Source organism: Phascolarctos cinereus, unplaced genomic scaffold, assembly GCF_003287225.1.
Source record: "Phascolarctos cinereus isolate Bilbo 61053 unplaced genomic scaffold, phaCin_HiC Scaffold_4;HRSCAF=312, whole genome shotgun sequence".
NCBI lineage: Eukaryota > Metazoa > Chordata > Mammalia > Diprotodontia > Phascolarctidae > Phascolarctos > Phascolarctos cinereus.
The window spans coordinates 480463141-480473363 of NW_027555847.1; the positions used below are offsets into that span (position 1 = coordinate 480463141).

Genomic DNA, 10223 nt, shown 5'->3' on the forward strand with positions numbered 1-10223 from the left:
AAGAAAGGGAGAGGTAGAATGGGGTAAATTACCTCACATATAAGAGGGATGAAAAAGCTTTTGGAAGAGGAGAGGGGAGAGGTAAGAGGGAATAAGTGGACCTCACTCTCTTCAGAATTGGCTCAAAGAAAGAGAATAACATACACACTCAATTGAGAATAGAAATCTATCTTACTCTACAGGAAAGTAGGAGGGGAAGGGGATAAGAGAAGGGTGGGGTGATAGAAGGGAGGGCCAGATTGGGGGTAGTCAGAAGCAAACACTTTTGAGGACAGACAGGGTAAAAGGAGAGAGAGAATAGAATGAACAGGGGGGATAGGATGGAGGGGAAATACAGTTAGCAATAGTAAAAAAAAATTTTGAAGCAAGTTTCTCTGATAAAGGTCTCATTTCTCAAACACATAGAGAACTGAGTCAAATTTGTAAACATAAGGGCCATTCTTCAGTTGATAAATGATCAAAAGATATGATCAATTTTCAGATGCAGTAATCAAAGCTATCTATAGCCATATTAAAAAATACTCTCACTATTGATTGTAGAAATGCAAATTAAAACAATTCTGAGGTACTACCTTATACCTATTAGATTAGCTAATGGGACAGAAAAGGTAAATGACAAACATTCGCAAGGATGCGGGAAAAATGAGACAATGCATTGTTGGTGGAGTTGTGAACTGATTCAGCTATTCCGGACAGCAATTTGGAACTATGCCCAAAAGGCTATAAAACCATGCATACCATTTGACTTAGCAATGCTGATATTAGGTTTGTATCCCAAAAAAGATAAAAAACAAAAAAGGAAAAGGACCTATATGTGCAAAAATATTTATAGCAGCTCATTTCTGGGGGCAAAGAATTAGAAGTTGAAGAGATGCCCATCAATTGGGGAATGGCTGAACAAGTTGTGTATGTGATTATGATGGAATACTATAAGAAATGATGAGCAGAATGCTCTTAGAAAAACCTGGAAAGTCTTACATGGGCTGATGCAAAGTGAAATGTACTGTGTACAAAGTAAGAATGATATTGTAAGATGATCAGCTGTGAATGACTTACTTAGCTTTTCTCAGCAATACAACAATCCAAGACAATTCTGAAGGAGTTGTGTGAAAAATGCTATCCATTCGCAGAGAAAGAACTAATGGTGTCTGAACACAGATTGAGGTATATTTTTTTACTTTATTTTTCTTGAGTTTATTGTCTATGTTTTCTTTCACAACATAAGTATCATGGATATGTTTTACATCATTATGCATGTATAACCTGTATCAAATTGCTTGCCTTCTCAATAGGAGTGGGGGGTGGGGAGCGAAGGAGAGAGAGGATTTGGAACTCAAAGTTTTAAAAAACCAATGTTGAAAATTGTTTTTACATGTAACTGGGGAAAAATTAAAAATAAAATACTGAAAAAAAGAATAATAAGAAAGAAATTCAGTCTTCTCTGATTCAACCCCCCCAACCATTCTGATTCTAATTAAAACAAGACCTAATTGTACGAGATGTAAGAATAAATTTTCTGATAGCCTTCTCTTCTCCCTACTCCTCCCCACCTCCCACCATGCTTTTGGCTTGCCTGCCAAGTCTACATTTTCATTAACAGTTTAAACAAGTGTATGCAAGAAAAATGTATGTGTTTAAAGAAAAAAAATATTATTACTGAGATGGCACTAGGAAAGTCAGAAGCATGTCCCGATGAATCCTAAAGTACTATACACAAGAGATTCACCATTTTCCATAAAACTCATTACACATAGCTGTTGATTTTTATTTTAAGTTGAGTACTTCCATGATGGAATATCCCAGTTTGTGCACTTCTGATATTGGCCCACAAATACATACAGTACACACGTGTCACAAACAAAACAAAACACCTTTAAGTCCCAATAGCATTAATGTTTAATATTATAGATAAGACAAGGAAAGCAAGACTACTACAGATAGTTAATACTTGCACAATAACAAAATACAAGATTTAAGTAAATTCTTCTTCTTTAAGGATGCCTACCTGTATATTTATTTACCACATTACTCTAGACAATAAGGATGAGTTTAGATTGATATCATAACAATAGCTAATTTATATGACACGATAGCTTATTTCACCCTCACAACAACCCTGTGGGGTAGGTAATGCAGATATTACTAACCCCTTTTTGCAGTTGAGGAAACTGAGGCTCAGAGAGTAAATGGCTTGCCTGTAGTCATACAACTTGTAAGTGACAAAAAAAAATTCAAACCCAGATCTTCCTGACTTTAAGTTCAATCCTTTAACCATTATGCCAAGTGGCATCCATGCATATAATGGAGTTGGTTATCACCAAAAGAGATAACCTGGCTTTCTCTATGACTCAATGTAGGGCAATAGCCCTTATGTGCAATTTCAGTAGCTCACAGAATCATTTTAACAAGTCTTGCTGAATCGGAGGTACCAAATTCTTCCAAGGCATGCTTACTCACATAGTCATGGTTTGGATCTATGCCTCTGTGTGGTCAAATACATGATATATGGCAGTACCCCTTAGAATAATTTGCTAGTAGTTCTTACCACCATCCATTCTGATTGCACTGTAATCTAGCACAGTACCTAGCATATAGTAGACACAATAAATTCTTCTGACTACTTCACTTGCTAGGAATGCAAATGGGTATGTGAAAAACATCAGCTTTGGTAAGCTTCATTAACTAGATTTGACCCTTAATGATTTGTGCTATGTAATATCTGTATAGCACAGCACGAAGGAGATTTTAAGTAATGAAAATTGCTGAGCTGGATAATTCCAGTTCCTCAGTGGCATTTTGAATTTGAATTTTCTAAGCTGTCTACCTTCTTTGTCAAATTTCCACTTTGATATACTAGCACCTCTGACTAACAAATTAATTAGATATTAGTTAATTAGGGGAGGCAGAGGAGGAAAAACAGTTTTGTTAATTTTACAAAAAATGGAAAAAATCCTAGGGCACTTGAAAGACGTTTAAATATGTTCCTTTGAACCCTATTAATCTCTCTCTCTCTCTCTCTCTCTCTCTCTCTCTCTCTCTCTCTCTCTCTCTCTCTCTTTCTCTCTCCCCTTCCTTCCCTCCCTCCCTCTCTCTCCTTTCCCTCCCTCCCTTCCTCCTAATAAAGTAACTATTTCTTAAATAAAATTCAGGAAGACACTATCAACTGGCCCCCAGTTGGCTGGGGGTGAATTGGGATGAAGAATTGGGTGTGGAGATACTTTGTTGAAAGATGTAATTACTAACACATTTGGGCACTCATTTAGACGGTTTTAGTTACAGTGTCCAGGCGCATTGAAGAACAAAAGCTGGGCAGTAGAATTTAGCCAAAGCGCTCTTGCAGGGAGAAATCTTTCTACAGCAGGTGGCTCCAAAGTCTTAGGTCTAAACGTGCTTGCTAGAAATTCTGTTTCCCCCGCTCCTCCCCCTCCCTCCCACCAACCTACCCCCAGCACTTGATGTTTTCTACGAACCCAGAAATAAGCTGGCTGGAAAGCAGGAGATGTAAGACCTTGGTTTCTGACAGCAAATCGTAAAGCTGCTCTTAGTGTAGCTCGGGGAGAGGGCAAGGATCGAAAAAGATTCAAACACCCAGAAACTAAAGGTTGTAGCTGAGGACTTCCTCTGTCTAAAAAGCATTGATTTTACTCCTCTGTTACACCAAGCTGGCCTAGGGCGTGATCTGCCAGCACCGTGCGTTCCCTTTCCCCCCTCCCCCTCTATTGACTCAAGGAAACGGGAGTTTCACTGAACACGATTCAAAAAGGGAAACTTTTCCACTTAAGACAATGAAAACTGCTTTATCAAAATCATTAATCTCCCCCGGACCCAGAATCCTCTCGGAGATTTCAACTAGCTTCTCACTGCTAGATCTGTCCCTACCTCTCTTTCTCTCTTCTTCCCTCCTCTTTCTCCATCTGCCCCATCAAATAGACAAGATGCAGTCGTTTTCTTAAGAAGGGGTTCAGAAAGAGAAGCCAGAAGCTGTGTTACTCCTTGAAGCCGCTTCCTCCTTTCAAGAGAGGACTCAAAGAGATTTTTATGGTCAGTGTCTGCCGGCGCCAGGGCACTTTCTAGCGCACCTTTCTGACCCACTGGAATGTAGTAGAGGGAAGTATTACTGTTTCTCCCAGTCTAAGTGCAGAGAAAAATTGTTTAGTAAGCAAGAGAAAACGCTTGTCCGCACTCTGATCCCAAAATACAGAGAGAAGAAAAAGGGAGAAATATGAAAATAGGCCAGAGACAAGGACAACTGGTACGCTTCACCTCAGGCTAGGTTCAAGGAAAACAGGACACTAATAGGAAGCATCTGAGTAAAACAGAGCGTAAAGCATAAAGCGGGGTGGGGTGGATGGGGGGCATTGATTTCGCTGTTTTCCTTTATTTTTCTTTACAAGGTCCAAGTCTTTCCCAAAAGCTCAGTTTTATTTGACTTCGGCTTGACGTTAAAGGAAAGATTTGGACAAAGACTCTGCGGAGAACTTCTTAGTTCCCTCCCCCCCTTAAAAAAAAGTTGGTGCAAAGAAAATGGAAAATATTTTCACGCTCTCAGAACCTGAAAAAAAAAAAGCTTGAGGGAAAGTCTTTGACCAAGCTACCCCATCTTCCCCCTACCAAGGCCATAATAATTCGGACCGCCAGTTCCCCCTCTGAGAGACCAGAGATTAGAGGACTAGGGAGTAGAGCAGAGTGTGTGAGAGGGAAATGAAAGAAAAGATTCTCAGAGGAACCCTATACTTCAGGGAGAGGCCCGACACTCCACCAGCCTACGGAAGCTTCTCCGAAAGTTGTCATCAAGAAAAGCATAGAGGAAAGGGTTGAGGCAACTATTAGCATAGCTCAGGCTGGTGATGAAGTAGGAGACTCCGATGATGACTGGAGTTTGCGGAATATCTGTGGTGAGGGCGACCACGGTGCTAAGGTGATAAGGCGTCCAGCAGAAGAGGCACACAGCCAGTATGACCAGCACCATGAGGGTCACCCGCTTCTTGGCCCGATCCAGGACTTTGGCATGGCTGTCCAGCTTCATGGCCCGCAATCGACACAGCATGATGCTGTAGAGGATGCAGATGGTGGACACAGGGATGGCGAAGCCCAGGATGAGTGTGTAGATGCGGCTCACTTTCCACCAAAAGCTCTCTGGCTGGGGAAACACCAGGACGCATTGGAGACGACCCTCCTCCTCGTAAAGCTGGGCGAAGATTGTGAAGGGCAGGACAATAAGAGTAACAAGGAACCAGACAGCCAAACTGACTACCTTGGCTGCCCTGTAGGTGCGGTAGGCCGTCTTGCGGGACTCAACAGTGGCCAACACCACCAGGTAGCGGTCGATGCTCATAACCGTGAGGAAATATAGGCTGGAGAAGGTGTTGTACTGATCGATAGAGATGATGAGTTTACACATCAGCTCCCCGAAGGGCCACTGCAATAGAAGGTGGTCAGCAATGTTGATAGGCAGCACCAGCGTAAAGAGCTCATCCGCAATGGCTAGGTTCAGGATGAACAAGTTGGTGACCGTCTTCATCTTGGGCGCCCGGAGGAGGACATAGAGCACCGCTGTGTTGCCAGTCAGCCCCACTGCGCAGATCACAGAGTAGATGACCGGCACAGCTATGTACAGGGGCTGCAGGAGCAGCTCAGGGCTGGAGGCGTTGTGACCCCCGGGCTCTCCCTCATCTTCCTCTGCTAGCTCCTGAGAGCAGCCCAGCTCTGGCTTAGGGCAGGACGAGTTCGCCGGTCCGGGACTGGAAGATAGGTTGTACATCTTCCTAAAGCAAAGGATCACTGGGCTCCAGAAAGTCTGCATGCACTCGCTGGAGGCTGAAGTGTGGGGAAAGGTGTAAGAGAGAAAACCTATTAGGGAATGGGAAAGATTCGCGCCAGCTCTCGCCTTGCCACCCCCACTCCCCTCTGCCACTTGCAGTCTCTTCTCAGGCTGTAGTCTCCTTTACAGAGTTGTCTCTCCACCAACGCTGTTGTCAGAGGACAGCACTACTCAGAAGCAGTTGGGGACCTGGAGAAGAGACTCTCTTCACCTGTGGCTTTTCAAAGTTGCTCTGGAAGCATCACCGCTAGTCCCCGCAGTCAGTGTGACATTGGGTTACAGGCAGCTGCAGAGAGGGTCCCGTCTCTTCTGACTTCTTTAGCCTGCAAAATTATTATCAAAGCACAAATTAGGACCTCTGGGTACAGGCTCTTGGTCTACAAAATAATATTAAGCTCTTTTAACTGGGAAGACAGTGTGTGCGGGGCGGGGTGGCGTGGGTGTGTACCTACAGGGGACTGTTTGCATATTATTATTACACATCGCCTATTGAAATCTGGTTCCCTAAATCATTCCCCTACGTGTTGGTATATTATTGTAACAAGTAAACTATCTCAAATAAAATAAAGGTAGGGGCGAGGTCGAGAGAAGGGAATCCTAAACCACCCAAATCTCGCCTTTTTAAGAAGAAATACAATCCACTTACAATATCACTGAAATACATCTACCACTGCAAAACCTGCTGCATTTATTTCTTTTGCCTCTTCCTGAATTAATAGTAACATCGCAGTTCTGTTTCTCCAGTGGTCTTTCATATTTAATAAGTAAGCTTACCTTAATAACTTCCTCTTTTGACTGTCCTTCAGTGTGACTTGCTGGTCGAATATAGCCACAATTGTAAAACTAAAAACCCGAAACTCAAACGTGAAACTCTGGCCAGCTCCGACTCTCTGAATGTCTGCTAGGCTGCTGAAATCCTGGACAGCTCTTTCTACCCAGCTACTGCAAATCTGAGCAAGACAGCGCAGACGCAAATACAGTAACTTCTTAACAAGCAAAACGGGATGTTGGAATTGATGGCCTATTACTGTAACTTTTTTCTGAAAGAAATAAAACATTTCTCTGACAACAGTTTAATTAATGTAGATCGTAATTAGCATGTTAGTCATCATTAAACCTAAAGTAAAAACATTTCACTTTTTAAAATGTTTTCCCTAATGGGTTATGTGACCCCCTAGACTTCTTTTGCTATTTCAACTCTTTTTTCAAAGTCTTAATCCCCAGTCTTCCACTGAATTTCTGTTTCATAGTTGAAGAAGACCTCTACTTCTCAGCTTATTTGCAGAACTGATGTGAAGGCCACGTCCTGAGCTTAGCTGGTGATCAGCCTCAGGAAGTTCACTTCAGGTTATTTCTGATGACTTGGACACGAGGTGCTCCAAAGGAGTGATCTCTTTCCTTGAATCCTATTGCCATAAGTTTATACTCTCAAAAAATATTTCAAATAATGATAGTAGAAAAAAATAATGATAGTATACTATTATGAAAGAGTAGAAAATAGATGAAAATATCTTAGTAGCAAATAATTTCTCCTGGGGGGGTATTTTTTTCCTTTTACAATGTTATCTGAAATATTAAGAAATACTACATTATCTCTCTAAGCCTCAATTTGCTTATCTATAAATTGTGGGAATTATATTAATTTATTTCAGGTACAGCAGAAAGCATGAGGAACGTGGAGTCAAGAGGTTTTGTTGTTGTTATTGAATTATTTCAGTCATGTCCAAATCTTTGTGACCCTCTTTGGGGTTTTCTTGGCAAAGATAATGGAGGGTTTTGTTTTGTTTTTGCCATTTCCTTCTCTAGCTCATTTTACAGATGAGGAATTGAAGAAAACTGAGAAAAGCAAGTGACTGGCCCAAGGTCACACAGCTAGTAAGTGTCTGAAGCCAGATTTAAACTTGGGAAGATGAGTCTTCCTGATTCTCACTCCAGTGCTCTATCCACTGTGCCATCTAGGAGTCAGAAGACTCCTAGATTCAAACCCTTGTTTTGTATGACCTTAGGCAAGTTACCCTCTTTGGGCCTCAGTTTCTCATCAGAATAAGGGTATTTTACTAGATTACTTCCAAGATCCTGTCCAGCTCTAATTCTGAGATCTGAAAATTCTTCCAACTCTAGCTATCTATGACCCTTTCTATAAAAGTAGTGAGATGAACTACTAACAGGCAAATAGTATAGTGAATAGAGTACTGTAGTAGGAGTCAAGAAGACCTGAATTTGAATCCTTCTCAGACACTTACTAGCTCTGCTTGGCAAATCATAACCCCTGTCTATTCCTATTTCTCCATTTATAAATAGATGTAATACTATACTAACACCTTCCTCTCATGGTTCTTGTGAGGATAAAATGAGAGAAAATATTTGAACTATCTTGCAAACTTTAATATGTTATTAAAATTTTAGCTGTTATTACACCTATTATACCTTTCACTTTTAACTCTACTAATTTAAATCACTATGTCTTTAAGGAGGAATTTACAAAGGTAGCTGAATTTAGCAATATTAATATCAATATTGAAGTTATATATTTAAAATCTATATTTGCTTAAGTCTCTTTTGTCTAGAAATGGGAATAATTTACCCTACTACAACCTGAAGTGAGCTTCCTGAGGCTGATCAAAACCAAGCTCAGGACATGGCCTTTACTTCAATTCTGAAAGTGAGCTGAGAATTGGAGGCATTCTTCAGCTATGAAACAAAAACTCAGTGAAAGACAATGGAGGTTATGGCTTTGAAAAAAAGAGTTGAAATAATTAAAATAAGAAAAGAATAGAAGTCTGGAGGTCACATAGCCTGGAGTGAGTCTTGCATGGGAGAAAGAGAACCTGAGATTTATTCAAGAGTAAAAAACTTGACACAAGATTCAGGAAATGGGTAGAAGCAGGGTCCCTAAAGCTCTGCCAGTCAAGACAATTGATGTCTAAACTGTAGTTCCTATGACATAAGCATTCTATATTCTATTAACTTGTCAATTCTATATTTCTGTTTAGTTTTATTGATTGTCCCTTAGTTACCTAGAAAACTTTAACTTTTTCTCAGCTGAACTGAGAAAAGAGTTTACTTAGATGTAGGCCAAGAGAACCTTCGTGGGATAAGGGTTCACCCTGAGGACAGGCATAGTTTTGGAATAAGTCTCAGCAGCAACAACAGTAGAATGCTCCAGATGGCTCTGAGATGCCAGGGTTGTTAGAGTTAAAAAAGGAAAGCATGAAAATTACAGGTTCAACTGTGAATTCATTTCCATTCCTTCCTGATGACCTTCATTTATAAATACTATTTCAGAACACACTATTGCTCTTATCTTGACAAAATGCTTGACAAAATGCTTTAAACGAGGCATTTGAGACATAGAGAAAAGAAAGCTGGATTTGGAATCAAGAAACTTGGATTCAAATCCTGACTCCTCTTTTTATTGTGTAACTATGGACAAAAATCACTTAATCTTTCTAACTCCCATTTATAAAATAACAATAAGATTGTCTGCCTCATGGGACCATTTTAAAGGGATAAGTTCAGTTTATATCTTCCATCTAACCACACTAGCCTTTACTTCATAGGAAACTTTCCATGCCCCATAGTCATGCATTTAAGGGATCCTATAAAGGACTATCAGATTTATCTCTTTCAATGAACTGACCATTTGATTCAAGTTTAAAAAGCAACTGATTAATTTTTTTCACTCTATCAAAGAAACTGCTTATTTTAATATTTTAAATTAAAAATCAAAGTATCTTCATAGCACACCACTGCAAAGAGGGAAAAAACTGGGAATAACCATTCACATTGAATTGCAGTAAAAATCCCATTACTAAATTAACTATTACATATTTAAGCTTATTTGAATTTGAAAGTAGTAAGTTAAAGCACTTGGGGCTCAATACAAAAACCAATTAAGATTATCTATAAGCAATGAAAGATATGACCTTAGTTTTGAGTTTGTACAAATTCTAAATAAAGGTTTTTGTTTTGTTTGTGCTAAGAAAGAAATCTATTTTTAAAAAAAAGAAAATATCAGATTCATGCCATGACCTTCCTTCGATTCATAAGCTCTCAGAAGTCATTCAATAAATTGTCTAATGGGACACAGAAGCAATAGAACATTTGGCTCCTTGTGAAGCCAGATTCTAAACTTCAGGCTCATTCCCCAAGCATCATGAAAATCCATTCATCTGTTCCCCCTCAAATTTCAACTATAATAGATTTGTTTCTGCAAAATCTTTTTAAGTTTATAAAACCAAAATTATACAGTTTTATCTTGCATGATCCTTTTTATCACTTAAACTCTTCCAATCCTGATCACAAAGATAATTTTTCCTTGCTCCTCTAATATACTTATTATGTGACATTTTATATCTAGATTATGTATCAGTTTGGAACTTTTCTTGATATACAATGAGAT

At 39.8% G+C, this 10223-nt stretch overlaps 1 protein-coding gene across 1 annotated transcript; it reads right to left on the minus strand.

Annotated features, from left to right (window-relative positions):
• Positions 1 to 4616: 4616 nt before the first annotated feature.
• On the minus strand, positions 4617 to 5803 carry NPBWR1 (neuropeptides B and W receptor 1). Its single transcript, XM_021005893.2, has one exon. It carries the CDS (start codon positions 5801 to 5803, stop codon positions 4736 to 4738), a length of 1068 nt encoding a protein of 355 aa, XP_020861552.2. The 3' UTR covers positions 4617 to 4735.
• Between the last annotated feature and the right edge of the window lie 4420 nt (positions 5804 to 10223).

What these genes read in the sequence shown, in the direction of transcription:
- NPBWR1 (XM_021005893.2), bottom strand. Translation starts at nt 5,803, where the DNA reads ATGCAGACTTTCTGGAGCCCAGTGATCCTTTGCTTTAGGAAGATGTAC.